Source organism: Nipponia nippon, unplaced genomic scaffold (genome assembly GCF_047370975.1).
Source record: "Nipponia nippon isolate SJK-2023a ecotype South Korea unplaced genomic scaffold, ASM4737097v1 scaffold_3, whole genome shotgun sequence".
Taxonomy (NCBI): domain Eukaryota; kingdom Metazoa; phylum Chordata; class Aves; order Pelecaniformes; family Threskiornithidae; genus Nipponia; species Nipponia nippon.
The window spans coordinates 3,087,179-3,104,826 of NW_028262347.1; the positions used below are offsets into that span (position 1 = coordinate 3,087,179).

The 17,648-nt window shown below is 38.7% G+C and overlaps 1 protein-coding gene across 2 annotated transcripts in view; it reads left to right on the forward strand.

Annotated features, from left to right (window-relative positions):
• The window catches only part of CHCHD3 (coiled-coil-helix-coiled-coil-helix domain containing 3), a 164,017-nt gene that overhangs the window by 15,361 nt on the left and 131,008 nt on the right, over nt 1-17,648 (forward strand). For both annotated transcript variants that reach the window (XM_087767032.1, XM_009462606.2), the window contains exon 3: nt 16,022-16,106. In XM_087767032.1, the coding sequence (XP_087623158.1) occupies nt 16,022-16,106 (85 nt within the window). The remainder of the gene's footprint in view (nt 1-16,021; nt 16,107-17,648) is intronic.

The following is a 17,648-nucleotide window of genomic DNA, read 5'->3' on the forward strand; positions in this document are numbered from 1 at the left end:
GCTGAATGTGCTGTAGTTTGCATCTGAGCTGAAGAAACAAATTCTGGAATTAGTTTTCTCTGCACTGATACAAAACATCCATGTATCAGCCTGTTGTTACCACTTGAATGAATGAACAGATTAGATTTGAGCATGCCACAAGGGCTGTTAAAGATCCAGTTGTTTATTACTGCAGGCTTCTTTGTACCTAATTTTAGGTGAAGTGATTGCTTTCAGACTTCGTGCACAGTTTCAGTGCCCATGTCGTCAATAAATAAAATCAGGACTTGATATGGAAATGGTTACACTTTTTTTTTTTTTTTTTTTTTTTTTTTTTGCTGAATAGTCAGCTTCTACTGGAAAATTTTTACTCCCTTTAAAAGTTAGTGCTAAGTTGTTAGATTGCTTTAAATGTACAAAGTAGGAGTTTGGCATCTTGATTTATCTTTCCATGCAACTCCAGCCACTGAGAAATCTGGTTAATGCGATCAGTGGATGTATTGATGAGTGTTATCTTTGGGTGAAACACTTCTTTTCTTTTCTCTCATTAACCTTTACCTGTAAAGGCACGCTTTCACTGCTTGTTTTTTTCACAGTATCCTTGCAATATGGCCTCTTATATAATTTGTTTTTATCTTCCCTCTTTCCCAGAATAACTTTCAAAGTTATTAACCAGTTTTATCCAAACTCGTCAGAGAGGTGGACTTCTCAAGGATCATTAATTTGTTTACATGTTTTCTGAAAATTTGCAAATGGATTGGTGACAATGGTACTATTGCAGTGTTTCCCGATATGATTACTGACTGGCGTTACAGATTATCTTCATACTGTTGAACCGATGTGCAAAGTGAAAATACCTACTGATGTATCCTGCAATGCATGTTGCAACTTGCTTTATTTGAGCATGATGACTTTTGTTGCACTCCTAGAAATTTCCCCAATGGATGTGTTCAGGACGGATGGGGGAATCTCCTTACGGGATGTGGGTCTGCTGCGGAATGCTTACGAAGGTCTCTCCAGCAAGCACCCATACCTTTTCTAACATTGTTGTCCATATTCTTTTTCCATCGTTATTGTCTTTTCCTAGTTTAATTGTAGATTTGCCTGTCTGAATCCCCTATCCTTCCCCTTCTACCTAATCAGTGCTTTGAAATATCTGTATTCATCTTTTCATCCTCCTTCTTACTGTCTTACTATCTTACTTCTTACTGTCTTACTATCTTTTCATCCTCCTTCTTCACCAGTCCCTTGCCTTCAAAAGGGCTGGTCCACTCGGCCAGGAAGGGAGTGGTACCTCTTGCTGTGTCTGCCTGTGCGTAACCCTGTCTGGAAAAGATTCAGAGCATTACTGGTTGGAAAGGAAAGGTGGTTTGATGATAGGGTTGAGCTTGGAGGAGGTGATATGTGGAGACTCGCAGCAAGAGCTTCTGCAGCCGTACCTGATGCATATAGAATGATAGAATCATTTAGGTTGGAAAAGACCCTTAAGATCATCAAGTCCAACCATAGGAAGGCAGGGGTGGGGGAATCCTGGAGAGTTACAAGACTGTGGAAAAGCCTATGCGTCAATGAGCCTGGGGGATTTGGGAGAGCTTGGGTTGATATGAAGGGGGGAGATGCTTCGGGGCAATGCATGCAAATAGGCCTGACGAGGTTTTGGAAGGCCCTGGAGCTAGCAGTTGCGCTGCTGTTCTCGCATGCTTTCTGATGCTTGGCTGTCACGCGGATTTGAAATTCAGCAGCTGAAGGGAAGGAACTGGGTGCAGAAAAGTCACCATTCTTTGAGAACAGCAGTGAGATTGGACAAACAAGCAGTTGCTCTACTCTTCAGTAAAATTCAAAGATAACTTCTTAAATGTGACATGTCTCATGGTAGCTTTAAGTAACAGAGTAGTTGTGAATTAGTGGTGGATGCAGGTTTCGATATGTGATGATATTAGTACAGGATGGTCGTTTGGAACCACGGTTTTACAGCATTACCTACTGCGTGACCCCTCAGGAGACTGGGAGACTTGCGAATTACACTCTGCTACAGGGCAGGTAGGCAAAACTCTCCTGCAGTATGTTGTGCTACTGGTCAGTCACTACAGGTGTGCTGGTGGGCACTCACTGTGCGCACAACTCCGGGCCAGCCATAAAATTCACCTTCTTTGCTCAAATAGTACCATGACATGAGAGAAAGTAGGGTTTTTGTGTATATAAGAGGAGTAGAACCTAAATCCACAAGAAGCCAGGTTATCATTAATTTAGTTCCTCATGGGAAGGAAAAATACTGTTGGTTTTTCATTTCACAAAGCAGAGAGGGAATTTCCTTTGGCATTTGGAGCTGTGAGTATGCAGCTGGCTTTGGAAGTAGCGTAAGCAGTAGGGAAGGGGTTGAATTTCAGAAGGCTGATGAAGCATCATCGTCATGAAGCTGTATCCTCCAGCAAATACCAGTCTCTCGTTATCTCTCTTGATGTTTATTTGCTTCTCTCTCCTGACTGATTGTTCAGATTGGTTTGCTACAAAAGGACAGGCTCTATCATAGGGCGTGATAAAAATCGTTTAAAGTTACCAATATGTGAGTGTGAATGGAACACAAAATTTCAGCTTAAGTTGAAAGTTAAGTGAATAGAAATTTATATTTTGCAAACATTAATTGTAAAACAAAACAAAACAAAAAAACAAAAACAACCCCCCCCCCCAAAAAAAAACCCACTCTCAAAAAAAAAAAAAACAAACCCCAAACAAAAAAAAAAAACACCAAAAAATGGGGGGGGTTGTTCCTTATGAGTGTGTACAGTCATTTGCACTGTGTGTATGGAATGCACAATATCAGAAAATCACATTATTCTTCATCCTATTACCTATTCATGTTAACTCATTCCATTCAGCCACTCATTAGAAGTCTTTGCTTACCTTCTTTGGGTAGCACGGACCATTCCCTATCCTTTGAACCACATTTATGTAAAAGCAGGGCCCCCTGCCTCACAAACAGTTGCCACGTGGACATTTGACAATAAAATTCAATGCCTAGCGCTAGCTACTCTGAGCCTGTATTCCCACCAATGGAAAGGTATGTGAAAATATCCTCAACAGAGGGCTTACTGATTCGGTGATGAGCAGCTTTGTGAATCTTCTTATTTCTGTCCAAAGTGACTGCAATCCAGAGCTGTAATTGGGTAAAATTGACTTTTCAGTGCCACTGATAGTGTGCAATCACAGCTGGAGAAACCTCTTTAAAGATGATGGTAGCAGATGAACTGAACATCAAAATTTGCTATTTATGTAGCCTTGACAGTACAGAGAGTCCCATTTAGGAGCACTGGCCTGTGCAATAGCAGCTAGTAATTCTTTGCAATTAGTGGTGACTTCTAAATGTAAAACGAAAGAGATGTTTTAGTTTATAAACCCTTTTACCTAACTATTACGTGTAGAAATACATGATTATTGCACTGTCCTCTATAGCGGTAGAAGGCGTTCATTGAAATACATGTGGTGAAAGAATTTGGAAATGATTTTGTCCCAGAAAATAAAAGGGATACCAGTAAATATCCCCATACTGTCAGATCAAATAGCTTTACAATAAACTTTTGAACCATAAAGAACAGGAACTGGACAGCTTAAATTGTCCTGAAAGAACACTGCATGCTTAATCCTGTTGAAAGCAGAATCATAAAATCCTTCCCATCATTGCTTACAACATGATTATTTTTTTTTAAATGTTGAATTAAGGAATCCTGATGCCTTTATCCATCGTATTCAGCAAGAAAAGCCTTACAGTGTATGTATAGTAGGAATTACTAGAACAGACAGCTGGAATAGCAAGTCTCTCATCTGTTGTGTTCAATCTAAGGGTATTCTGCCAGTGATAGGCTTGTAAAGGTATGCGGTACTTTTTCATTATTTTTTTTTTTTAATTATTTAAAATGAAGAAGACAGCAAAATGACTTATGGCTAAATAGCTGCTGAAATAAGTTATTTCATATATATATATATACACACCTATATTATGGAGGTGGGTGAGAAGGATGGGTTATTAAGAGGGTTTAGTTGAAATGATTCACAACCTTGTAAGGGCATTGAGAACAATTTTAACTTGCAATAAAACTTCATGTAGTCATGTAGCTGGCACAGCAGGACTTCCGAGAGAAAATAAAAATTAGGTACATTTTTTATGTTAACTAGCTTCTTTAACTCAATCCACTTATTGGTGGTAAATGGCTTATTTCATTAGCTGTCACACGTTTCAAGACACATTGCCCATATTTCACGTTTCTTGCAGTGCTTCCCTGTACCTGTCACCTGTTATATCTAACTTAGGTCCTCTAAGACAGAGTGTTTCTTCTGTGTCAAGCGTGCGTATTTTTTGTAATGAATTCTAAGTTTCTGGAATAAAATTCTTGACAGATTTTTGAGGATTCGCTATACTGCATTGAAATTACTGAACTTTTTTTTTTTTTGAATAATCATGAAGTCTGATGTAAGAACCGCACAAATACACAATTTTAAATCTGTGGTGAGAACCTCTGTCTATTCTGCCACCGCGATTGTGGCGCCAGGACATCTCTCCCTGCCTGTGTTCAGGGCTGACAGTCTGAGCTTAGCATGAATGGAGGAGAGGTTGATGGGTTTTCTTTTCTGGGCGACGTGAAAACCCAGAGTGAGTATTGCACAAGGATTTTGTAGTGGAAGAGCTCCCACCTTTATTGTTAAGCCGTCAGTGACTGGCAGGGATGGCTATGCGGGCTCCTTGCTGCAGCGGGATGCTCTTGTCCCGCATAGACCTTTGCTCATGTGTCCTTGCTTCTTGACTCCTACCACTTTATTCTCTGATGCTCCGTTTCTCCTTTGTGTGTTGGTTAAAAGATCCAACTCTAAGTTTAGCCTCGGGATTTTGTATTTTTTAATTTTCTGTCTTTATGTGGATGGTATACATCCATTTCTGTTTACTTGATTTTTTTTTTTTCTGTTAGCTAATTAGAGTGTAACCTTGGATGTGCTAGGCAGTAATGAAAATTCTGTGCTTTTCTCATGTAGGTGTGAATCTCAGAAATGAGTTATTCTTATTAAATATAGCTGTTAAGCACAGGCAGATAGAACCCAATTCAAAGAATCGCAGGGGAAAACCTTGTAATCATGCTCTCCCCTGTTTTTCCCAGCCCCCCTCATAGGTTTGTTGCTACAATTACAACAATAATTGGATACTGGAAAGGGGATGTTCCAAATATAATGTGAACTAACTTTGCTTTGCTATTTCTAGATCACGTACCATCTTGTTTCTAATTTAAATTAGTATAAATTGATTGATATCCACATTCACATTGTAAAATAGATAATGTAATATATGCAAGAGCGCCTTTGGAAACTAAAATATTAAATATTTTTAAATTATGCACACTTAATTGCATTGTTTTTGTATTTAATTATCCTATGAGCTTGTTTTAAGTATTGCTGCACATTACCAATATTTAACAGTTAATACGAATTTCTGTCCTTGGAGGCGCACTGTATGTTTGTACTGAATCGGTGATTGTAGGAACTGCCTGTAATTCTGAATTTAAATGGAAGAGTTGTTGTATGTGTTGCTAGTTAAATTTGTATGAGTCTGAAAATAGTTTATTCCTAAGAATGCTATTCTTTAATAATAATAATTGAATTTAAAAAAACAAATAACAGTTTAAATGCTGCCCATGCCCTGATCCGTGGCTCATAATAAAGACATTTGGAAAATGTGTAATAAGGTCACTGATGAAAGCGACTGTTCTGGCACACACAGATACTTGTTCCTGATAGTTCCCTTGTACATATACCAGTAAAATTCCTGAGGGTCTCTAAGGGATTCCTTTGTTGTAGGGAGAGAAACCGATACTTCGGCCTTTAAAGGAAATAACTTATTTTTGCAGTTTTTTCTTTAGTGCTGGTGGATTGAAGGGATGGTTCATTATTTTTTCCATTGAGCATAATGCTAATTTGGACTATTTATAGGGTTAAAGACCAGGTACAACAGTGTTTGAAAACTATTGATTTTTTTTTTTTTTTTAAATGTTGTATCGGGAATACTGATGTAGTAACTGTTACAACACTTCCTTGTGTCCTCTTGTATTCTGTTACCAGCAAATCCGGGCTCTTTCAAAAATAATAATTGAAGAAGGAAGAGTATATTTAATGGTGTCATTGACTTACCACCTCATTTAAGCACATAGAATGTATTTGCTACGGCTTTAATCAACATTGAAATCATACAGTTTGATTTCAAAATGAGAAGTCTTACTATTTTCTTTAGCGTGGAATGAATATTTAAATGGCTTTCTTAAAAACTTATGTTTTTAGGAGTCCAGGATAAAAGTTCTTTGACAGTGTTACTGATACCCAAAGCAAACTGAAGTATGTAATTCTACCAGTGAATTTTACGCTCGTCAGAGTTACCGGATTGGCGGCTCTGATGAGCTGAAGCTTCTGTGTATGCACAGACTGCACGCCGCATGGGTAGGCGTAGATGGACTGTCTCGCATGGATTTACCAGTGCACTTTAACCTGGACCTCAAGTAACCTATTTCAGGGGTGAGACAAATTTTGTTTCCATGGTTAGCCGCTTGGGACAATTTTGAGAATGTCAGGAAAGGTAACAATGTTTTCTTGTTGTTTAATTGAATGAGAAATAAAGTATATACTTTTTTTCCCCTGGTCTAGTGGAAATTACTGTATGCTACTTGAGTGCCTGTCATTTATATAGTTGGCTACTCTTTCCAAATTAAGATTAATGGATCTGGTATTTTGTCTTTCCTCTGCTGTTCAACTTAAATGGCTACTGTTGATATTGATGGTTTTTGTGTGATGTATGGAAGTCCAGAGGGGTTGGACTAGATGACCTTTAAAGGTCCCTTCCAAGCCAAACTATTCTGTGATTCAATGAATTTAGATATGGACCAAACTGAAGTGTTTATTAAGTAGAAAGAATAAATTGAGGGTATTTGCATATTATAATATTCGTGTATTATGCATCTTAAATTGGAATGTGGGTGGGAGAAGTGTTTTAATTATGGAAGACCCATAATGTGTTCATAAGCGCACAGCTTGATGTTATGAAAGTACCAGGTTGCCAACATAAGATTTCTGATTCAATATTTATGACGGTTAATGCGCAGTGAGGACTTTTCCTTGTGACATCTTCATTAGCTTTAATGTCTACAAAGCTGCAGTTGCCCTGCCAGCTACTGAGACAGATGATGGGTTTGAAGACAGCCCTAAGGTACGTTGTCCCAAGTGAGCTGGTTAATGTTCGTACTTAATGTGCACAGGGACACGAGAACTGCCTTGTTGGATCAGATCGATGGCTTGAATGCCCTGATGCTCTGTTGTCAATACCAGATGCTATAGAGGTGAATGCAAGAAATTCTGCAGTAATTAATTGTGAAATAGTTTTTCCAGCAAAAAAAGTCATCTTGTTTCTGGCAGTGGTCAGTACATACCTTGAAGCAGTGTTCTCCAGCTCCACTTTATGTATTACATAGCTTGTTGGTGTTCCTTAGTCGTGTGTGTGTCGTGTCCCAGCCCCTCCCCCCCCGCCCCCGATTTTACTTGCTTTTGGCTTCAGCAAAAAGAGTTGACTATATCTACTGCACATTCCAAACATTACCAAAAAATGTACCAAAAATAAACAACTTTTAAATGCTGCCCTATCAGCTTTGTTGTGAATCTTTTTAACCATGTGTGGTGGAAGAATGAATAGAAGCCCAGGGCTTCCTACTTTACGTTACTATATTCTACACCATGTCTCTTCTCTGCGATGAGCCTTTTCAGGTTTTCTTTCTGTTATTTCTATGTGCTTTCCCAAAGGAAGAGAGTTGTGCGGTAATGCCATACATTCATCAGTTGCCTTCTGATTACTTCTGGATTTATTAATCCATTTCAGCCAAATCTAACCAAGGGGGGCCGAAAGACTCGAGACCCTGATATTTCTATAGGTTTTGATAAACCAAGGGCTAGGTAGAAAAGAGACACTAAGACAAATGCCTTTATGGAGAGAAGGTCTTCAGCTGCCTGGGCTCTTTTGCGCAAGGTTTACCCCTCCACACATACGCTACGGCTGGCAGATTGGTACGTGTTCCACAAAAGGAGCTACAGCCCGTGCTGTGTGTCGCCAAGCCAAGCTAGGAGATGGGAGAGAGAGCTGAAGTTTGGAGACTGGAGAAGCGCTCAAGGAGGACAATGTTTCAGGGACAGGAGAGATCAGCTTGACTCAATGTGAGGGGACAGAGAAACATGCAATGCAGATCTGTGAGAAACCAGTCTATGTTAGTGCTTCTGATGGAGGGAGGGGGCGGGGGGAACAAAACCCCCCAAAATACCCCAAATCCCATCACTTTTTCTATGCTTTGTTTCAAAGACTGCACTTTCTAATGTTTCCCCTTTGCCTTAAAAAAAAAAAAAAAAAAAAAAGAAAATGTTAACATAAGCTATTGGACAAAATAGTTTGGAGAACTTTTCAAAGTGATTATTGTGTTAAGTGCATAAATTTTGGTGGAACTGAAATAGATCTCAGCAAAGCTTATCCTTGGCTTGGACTGTCGTGTGGAAAGACTGATACAACACTGTGCTTGAGGCAGTGTGGAGGTGCATCATCTTATATCTATTTTTCATATTCTTTCTCTCTCATTCTTTATATATTCTATACTTATGTTGGACCTTCTGTTCCCCTTCTGCCTTCTTCCCTCTCGTGCCCTGCTCATGGCCTCATGGCCATTAAACAAGTTTTCTTTGTGTGAGACTTGGGACTTACATGTGGTTATGGTGGATTTAAAAACCATGCGAAATGCAAGACAATTGCATTATGCTTTCCAGTGCGTGTGACTATTCATTTTTCAAAACTGAATTTGTATACCATTGTGCTGCACAATTGGTCCTGCTTGGTCTTATTTTCTTCCTTTTAAAGTTTTCCAGTCTTATAAAGTCTTGATTAAAATGATTTTAGACTATTCATATGCAGAGTTTAAAGTCTCTGTTTAGCTTTCCCATTGCTAGTGCTTTCTGTCCTCTGTTTTGTCTTAGGCTGTTTCTAATCCGTGACAGTAATTTACCACTCATTTTATAAGTACGCTTTCCTAACAGCCTCTACTGAGTGCCGATGTAAAAGATGAACCAAATTGCGTATGTAGCTTCTTGTTTGCTGTCTTGTTGATGCGTTCAGACACTAATTTGAAGATTGTGCATTCTGCTTTTGTGTATCTTACCCCCGCGTTAGTCCTCTGGATTGCACCTGAGCCATGTACTTCCTTTAAATGGCATGGGTTGTCCTTCCTTGTCACTCGTTTATTTGAAGGCAGAAGTAGCCAGTGTAGCCCCAAATGCATTGCAGAGCTCCTTGGTGAAGGAGTGGTGGCCTGAAACTCAAGAGGAGAGGCCAAGGGACGGGGACTTGCTAGACTTGGAAGTACCCTTCCAGCAAGGAAGTTATTGAGAAGACAGAACCAGTCTCTTCATAGTGGTGCATGCCATGAAGATGAGAAACGAGGCATATGTTAAAACAAGAGTGCTTTTGACTTGTAAGGAGAAGCTTTTTCATCATCAGGTCTGTCAGGCATTGAAACAGACTGCCCAGAGGGGCTGTGCTGGTTTCATCCTTGGAGGTATTTTTTTGTAAAAGCAAATTTTTAACATTTTTAGGAAGATGGTCAGATGGCCTGGAGAACATCTGTGTGATTGTTTTGGCCTATCATAGAATCATCAAATCGTTTAGGTTGGAAAAGACCTTCAAGAGCATCAAGTCCAACCGTTAACCCAGCACTGCCAAGGCCACCACTAAACCATGTCCCTAAGCACCACATCTCCCCAGCTTTTAAATCCCTCCAGGGATGGGGACTCAACCCCTGCCCTGGGCAGCCTGGGCCAGGGCCTGACAGCCCTTTCTGTGAAGAAGTTTTTCCTAATATCCAACCTAAACCTGCCCTGGCGCAGCTTGAGGCCATTTCCTCTTGTCCTATCAGTTGTTACTTGGGAGAAGAGACCGACCCCACCTTGCTACACCTTGCTTTGAGAAGCTGCTCTCTGAAAGATGCCCTGTTCACTGGACAGCTTTTTGTTTTTTTTTTTTCAGTAGCAAAGCTGAAGGAAAAGGAAAAGTAGAACTGGTTTATTTTCGGGTTTGTTTTTTTTTGTTGTTGTAAATTCATTCTCTGAATATTATTTAGCTAAGTATTTTCTAAAAGGTGTTTGATTGTATCAAAGCTAAGTGTCTCTTCATTAATAACTTAATGCACCTGCCCTTTCAAGAGGATTTAGTTGAGTTGCCTGATAATAAATGCTGTTTCCATTAATGATTTTTTTGAAAATGCAAGGCTTAACAGGCAGATTCCCAGCTCTGCAGGCTAGAGGTTATTTGATTAATTTGTCCATATTGTATTCCTGATTTCTCAGCCTAACCTTTTTGAGGCTGCAGGTGTCTGCTTTACCTGATGTGTGTTGTTTGCAGCTTTGGGTGCTGCCTTCTTGCTGTAATCTTAGTATCAGGCTGAATGTTTTTTCTGTGAAGCAACTGCTTTAGAGTGAGAGGCAAAAGGTACGGATTTAGATCTTGTGACTAGCAAGGGCAGGGGAGTTGAAGAAAAATGAGAGTAGCTGAGTTACACATAGCCTTATGCACCAACCTATAGTAGACCTAAGAGAGAAAATTGCTGATTGCTTCTTGAGAATTGTCGTCATGTGAAGCTCTTGGCTTTGCTCCGATACTGCTAGCGGATGCCCTTTGAAGTTCCAAGATGAAGTGTATATTATGTATCTGAAACCCCAGTAACTGTGGGTAAGTGTGTGAGCTCATCAGTATCTTTAGCTCCTCTGTCCTCATCAACTGTCCCTGCAATTATTCAAAGCGTTTTGGACCCTGGGAAATGTATCAGGTGTGTGCTTTCTTATTAATTTGATCTTGAAGCACAAGAGGAGAATCAATTATAAAGGTTAAGCAAATGGCGTTGCACACTCTTTTTGTTTATTTTTTTTTTTAACAGCAATCAGTTTAGTCTTTACATGGACTACAGGAAACAATATGGTATCTGTACAAGTTGCTCCCCAAACCATTTTCATAGGTTTTGTGGCCTTTTAAGAAGGTATCAGAATAAGCCTCTCTCAGGTTTGCAAAAGGCTGTTGGATGGATAGGAATCTCAGTGTCTTCCTTGTCTGGGAAAAGTGTTGAGACACGGCCATGGGGAGAATGCTCTTACACTTTCATTACTGCCAGCCTGCTCTGCGTTCTTTTCAACGTAAAACCCTGTCCCGGTGAGAGGTACTCTCACACCCTTTCACTCGGCACATCTGTCTGAAGGCATGAAGCCAACGAGAATGATTTGGTAGAAAACTTGAGTAAATGTGCTGTAACTTCTATTCTGGAAGTTGCCTCTCTTCTATTCGTTGGGCATGGTCACAGATTTTGGCCAGTAGATATGCATTGGATGTCATTTATTGTTTCTGCAGATCTAATCTTTGGCTGTATTGTCCTCTTTCTTCCATGCTCTTAAAGGTTTGTTTTAAATGTGAAAGAATTTACCTTTTTGTGTGTGTGTATGGGTAGGGGAAGCTAACTGAACCAAATACATATATTATCTTGTGCTTGCAGTATGTGAAAATGGTTTAAATAATAATAACTGGCTAATTTATCTGTATTCTTTTTAAAGTTAGAATGTGTGCATGAAGGGGAAGAAACGCGTCGTGCATTTGCGCTGTAATATTAGGCATAAATGCCCATGTCCTTCAAACTCTTCCAAGAGAGTGGGTGGACAAATAAGAAATGTCAGGTTACGGCATCCTAGAGGCCATCAAAATAGCAAAATGTCCTTGTCTGTTGACAGTCACTGCTTGGTCTGCCACGATGCAGGCAAGAGCTTTGTGGTTTTTATCATATACTGGTATTCTGTGCCTGCGGTGGTGTTATGTGGAGAACAGCCTGGTCACTCCTTTAAGCATTGTGCAACCTGCTGCTAGATCTGAGCATGGTAATGAGCCCATTGACAATGCAGCTGGTGGTGCTCCATTTCCATTATCCTGAAGAGAATACTGCTTATCAGACACCTATCAGCATCCACCCTTCACATGCTAAGAGGACAGAGAAGAGTTATTTCTGGCTGTAGCACTATGGCTTTTTGAGTATAGTTCCCATTACTGACCATCTATCTAAATTGTCTTGTGATGGGAGCAGTGCATTAGCACATTCAGACCTGGGAAATGGTGCAGCTGCGTTCATTTTGCTCTCTTGTAGGAGCATAAGAAAGGACTGGGATGCAAGTCTGACCTTCCTAAATGTACTTCCCTGAAAATCTTCCCAATTGCTCTGGGATGCACTTACTAAGAAGTTGACACCGATTTCAGTATCCTCAGGAACTTTAAATACTAAAGGGGGTGGTGGTAGGAATGGCTACGTAATTTTTGGCAACTGCTGTATACTTATCGTCTCCAGATCATGCTTATTTTAGTAGTCTTGCACCCACCAGGTTCTAATATTCTCCAACCGTTTAATAGTCAGCTGTCTGTTTTTAATGCCCTATAGTCTTAGCAGAGATTGCCCTCAGAGAGAAATGTTACTGCTTTTATCTAGAAACAGTTGCATTTTTGTTTTTAATCCTCTTTCTAATAAATTAACTTTTTTACATGCTTCTTCCCCTAGAACAAATCCCTCCTACTTGTAGAACTGCAATATTTTACTGAAACATCATAAAGTTCCCATTTGGGAGCTACCCACTTATATCTTACAATAATTCTATTGAATGATCTATAGCTCCCCCTTTATTCCCTATTAGTATTTGGCTGATCGATGGGCAACCTAATTGATTGTTAAGGTCAAATATCTTTATTGGCTGATGCCGGAATCTTTTCTCATTACAACTTGAAAAACCTCTTCTATGGTCCGTTGGAGTTCTTGTACTCATTTTTGCACACCAGAACAATAAACTTCATGATGTAGATGCTGGTGAGCAATGTACTTATGCGACGTTTTGTGTATTCTCAGGTGCAGCATTAAAAGGACGTGAAATATTGAGGTATCTGCGTTGAGCAGAACTACAGTAAGAAACACTTGATCATGGGTTTTCAGATTGTTCTGTGAATAAGGTAGCTGTAATGCGAAATAAATTCTTTGCTTTTGTGACAGCTTAATCATTTCTGAGTGTACAAATGCAGAACCTTAACTGCTCTCATTTTGGCTCGTGATGCTCACTGAGGTGTGAGGGAGATTAATGTGTGCTGCAGTACAGAAACAGGATCCTTGTGATTGCCTGATATTTTGCTAAACTTCCTTTTTCTTCTGGCGATAGAGTTCACCGTGACTAGCTGATCTTTGTTTGGAAATGTACAGGTGTGCTGTAACAGCCCAGTATCTCCTCAAACGGCGGGTATCCTCACATAGCCGCAGAGGAGAAAATAGTGGAGCAGTGTCAATAGTCAGTAGAGACAGTCACAATAAAATGGGGTTTTGCTTTCTCATCCAGGGTTTGTGATAGTAATCTGTTACAAAAGTCATATTTACCTCTGACTTTTCACGTATGTTAGTATATTTTTAGGCTGGGGTCTCACTTGCCGTTCACAAGCGTCCCCCCTGCTTTTTCCCAACGCAACGCTGTTTCTGTCACCGAAGCATTTGCTGCATCTGGCAGGATGGATATCGATGCATTCTGCTTTACTTAAGATGCTTATAACTGAATTAGTTGGCCAAGACTCCTATATAGTTGATGATGCTGATTCATTCAATCATAAAATTCGCTATTTTAAAAGCCTACTTTAGGATGAGAAGAATTGCACACTGGACTCTATTGTGGGCTAATGATGTTAGGTAATATTTGCAGATAAAGCCCACTCCTGAAGACAGGGTCACCGAGATACATGGCTACTTGTTGCTGGTTTTTTTGGTGTCTTTTTTTATTTTTTTTTTAAGAATCTGATTGTTGCCTAATGTAAAACAAATAACTGGTTCCACCAAGGGGGGTGCTAGAATTGGAGGTTATTTTTGTCTTCTAATCACTAGATACACCCTTGTTTTGTTTGGTGTTTTTTGTTTTTTGTTTTTTTTTGACAAGTTAAGCTAAAGAAAAAGTGCCTTAGAGGTTATCTGCTTAAATTAGATGGTAGCTTGGTGATTAGAGCACTTTACTGGAGTATATGTGATATGAGGACTCAGACCTGTCCGTCTTAGGAGGGTCTGAATTCCAGATGTCCCACTTTCTGGGCAAATTCTGTAACTATCAGCTTTCTGTGAAGGAGGAGGCTGACAGCTCTTCCCCCTCTGCCCCAGTATCTCCACAAGTTTCCAACCACCAGCAGTTGTTGAATGCTGTCTCTATGCATAAATACTTAATACAAACGCGACCTGTAAGGAGACTGCTTGTTGTCTTGCAGTTGCTTCGTGTCTGATATTGCCTGAAAATGTGGTTCTTGGGTTTTTGGCTACCTAAGCAAGTGGTTTTGTTACTGCTTCTGAGGGCAGATGGGGGGGTTGTAGCACCTTCTTGAATTTAACCTCTATATTATGCTCAGGTGATAGGCATTTTGGAGTGAGATTACGTGTCTTTTAGCCATGTGGTTTGATAGGCTGGAGTTTGAGCCAGATGCTTCATATAAATAAGGGAATTACCTGTATGCCTCTAACGGCTCAGCTAGGGTAGGTATACCTTTATTCCAGACAGGCAGGTCTAGATTAGGATTTATATTGGAATAAACCTGGAAATAATTACTTGATTTTTAATCTTTTTCTACAGCTGTACTTTATAGTTGTTTTCTTTTCCACCTATAGGAAAACTCACTCTTCTTGATTGCTACAAATCAATATTTTATGCAAAGTTAACACCTGTTTTACTGAAGTTGGTATAACTTTTGGTTACCAAGCTACCACATTTTCCCAAATGGAAAATGTTGTTCTTTCTTACTAGATGACTGGGTATTTTAATTTCTTTTTCCTTTAATTCCTGCTATGTGTGTGTCAAGTTATATTTGGACATAGATAAAACCATCTCCAAGGTTGGGTTGGTTTCTGGAGTTTTTGTGGTTGGTTTGTTTTGTGTGGGGTTTTTGGTTTTTTTTTGTGTGGGTTTTTTTTGTGTGTTTTTTTTTTTTTTTTTAGGCTGACACAACCTTTTCAGTATGATTTTTTTTCTGGAATTCTCTTGAAACATGTTTTATTGCTACAACTTCTATCAAAGGCAGTAACAACAAGCTGTTTCTGATCTCCTTGGGTCAGATTTTTCAGAAGTCTACAGTTACCTATGGATGTGGAAAGTTAATAGTGAATGGTATCAGCATGACTGAGCCCTTGAATATCAGAGAGAGTGGGGAATGGACTTGTTTTGTGTTTCAAAAACCTTACTGAATGGATTTTGGTAGTCTTATAGATGTCTTTCAAGCTTGTAGGATTACTGGCTCTCATACTTCTCTACCTTTGTGTGGAAAAGTTCATTCATTGACTTGAAGTTGCTTCCCTGCTTTTTCAGTTCTTAACTGGACTTTCAACTAATTCATCTGACATAATCTAAATGAAGAAAATATTATTTCCATGTCTGCTTGTTTAAACGAAATTGGGAGGATTTGAGACAAAATCTTTTTCTAGCAATAGAAACTAGAAGTAGGGATATCTAGGATGTTGTAAATGCTTTGTTGGGTAAAATGTGCGTCTGAAAATACTTGATTCATTATACAGGAAGATGTTTCCCTTGGTTCCATATGAATAAAAAGCAGCGTTTTATGAGTTTACTATTTAAGTTTCAGTCCCAATCCCCCCGCCCTGATTTTACTTGATAAAGGCATATTTCTTAAGAAAAGTGTATTTAATTCAACATATACTGTATGTGTTTTAATTTTCAAAAGATTTCACTAATGGAAAAGTTGTTTAATAAGGGTAATTTTTAAAGGCTCTCTAGTGTTGTATGCTAAAATTTGAAAGGTGGTTAAACCACAAGAAAGCACTCCAACTGCTTTATAGAAAAAAGAAAATAAAAAAAACTGGAGCACTGTATTTTGCAGTTGTTTCTGTAATTAAGAATATGTTGTGTTCTGTTAACATTTAATTTAATTTTCTTTTAACTGTAGTTAATGATGAAGAACTAAAGAAAAGAATAGCTGAAGAACTGGCATTAGAACGAGCCAGGAGAGACTCTGAAGCTCAAAAGAGAAGGTTGGTTTGTTAATAACAATATTGAAAACAAACATGTACGTAATGCTTTTATTACTGTTATTTATCTACTTACTATAAACAGTTGAATTCTGTGCCCCAAGACAAAATGGTAGCTAGGACCTTTGGGTGATATAGCAAGTTTTGATATTAAATACGTGTTAAAACAACAAATTAACTGCAATTTCCTTGTAAGAGCTGATATAAAATGTTGATCTAAATCCCTTTTGACCTCATAAGCCTGACTAATTTTTTTGCAGTCTTTTAAGCTCAGTCTTCATTGATTTCTCCTGAGTCCAAATATTCACTTTGCAGTGTAGAGATAGAAGTAGCTTGAGAGCGATGCAGGGGTGGGTTTCTTATAGCCCCTCTGTTTGATCAAAAGGTAGACTTTAACAGCAGCGGAAATGGTAATTCTTGTTATTTCTGTGAATTCTAGGTATTTCTGTGAGCTGCGGTATGTTTGGAACTGCTTTAATAGTTAGTAGTGCTTTGAAGATACAAAATGCTGTATTAAAACAGTTCACTAGTAGAAAACCCTTTTGATATCCTGTCTGAGTATTGAAACATTATTTTCTTATGCATGTTTTTTCAGAGATTGTAGTTACTGTGAAAGACTGGGTAGAGTCATACAGAATGAACCTGCAGACTTTGGATGCAGCATTTTTACGATATACTCTGTAATGTTTAGTATGGTAAGGTGAGATTATTAGCAAGCAAAAAAATTCCTGTTTGAATTTGAAAGAGTTTGGCTGTATGGTGAACTTGGTGGACTTGTGTGTTAATTTGTATTTTCTTTCAGTGATTTTCCTAAATAGATAATATGACGCAAAAAATAAATATTAACCTACCCATTGTCCTCCATTCTGAAAATGGGAAGAAAGGCTCATTATGATGAATTAAAAAATTAGAATGTAATTAGTGCTACTTAAACTGTCTGCATATATATCAGTTGTTTCCTACGCATCATTATATTATTATTTAATTGAGTTAGGTTGATGGAGTATATAATTAGATAGGACTATATAAATGTCCCAGGAAAAAAAAAATCAGGCTTTTTTTTTTTTTTTGAATCAGCAATAAAGGAAATCAATATGTTACAGTGAAATCTCTCCTCTTTTGAACTGGGCTTTGACAGGAGAACTTGCATTACATTTGAGCTTAATGGTGACTGCTCAAGAGTTCAGCTGAATGTGATTACAGTATGGAAATATTTGTTTTCTAACTTCAGTATTTTGTCATTTGACACTTTTCAGTAATTTTCATTAAGTATTCCATAATTCAGTTTTCATGGTTTGTGCATTGATCTGTGAAAGGTAGGGAGCAGATTGGCTTGTCGTATACCTGATTTTATATTTTGTAGGAGTAATGCTGGCAGTCTTCCCTTTACTTGGCTAAGGATTAGTGAGCAAGGTATTGCATATTAAAAGGATCCTGTAAAATCTCTTTTTGTTGTCTTAAAATTAGGTTGAAGAATCTGTGCTTCTGAAATGTAAACTATAAAAAGAAATTAAAATAAAAATATAAAGAATAAAATGACAAATA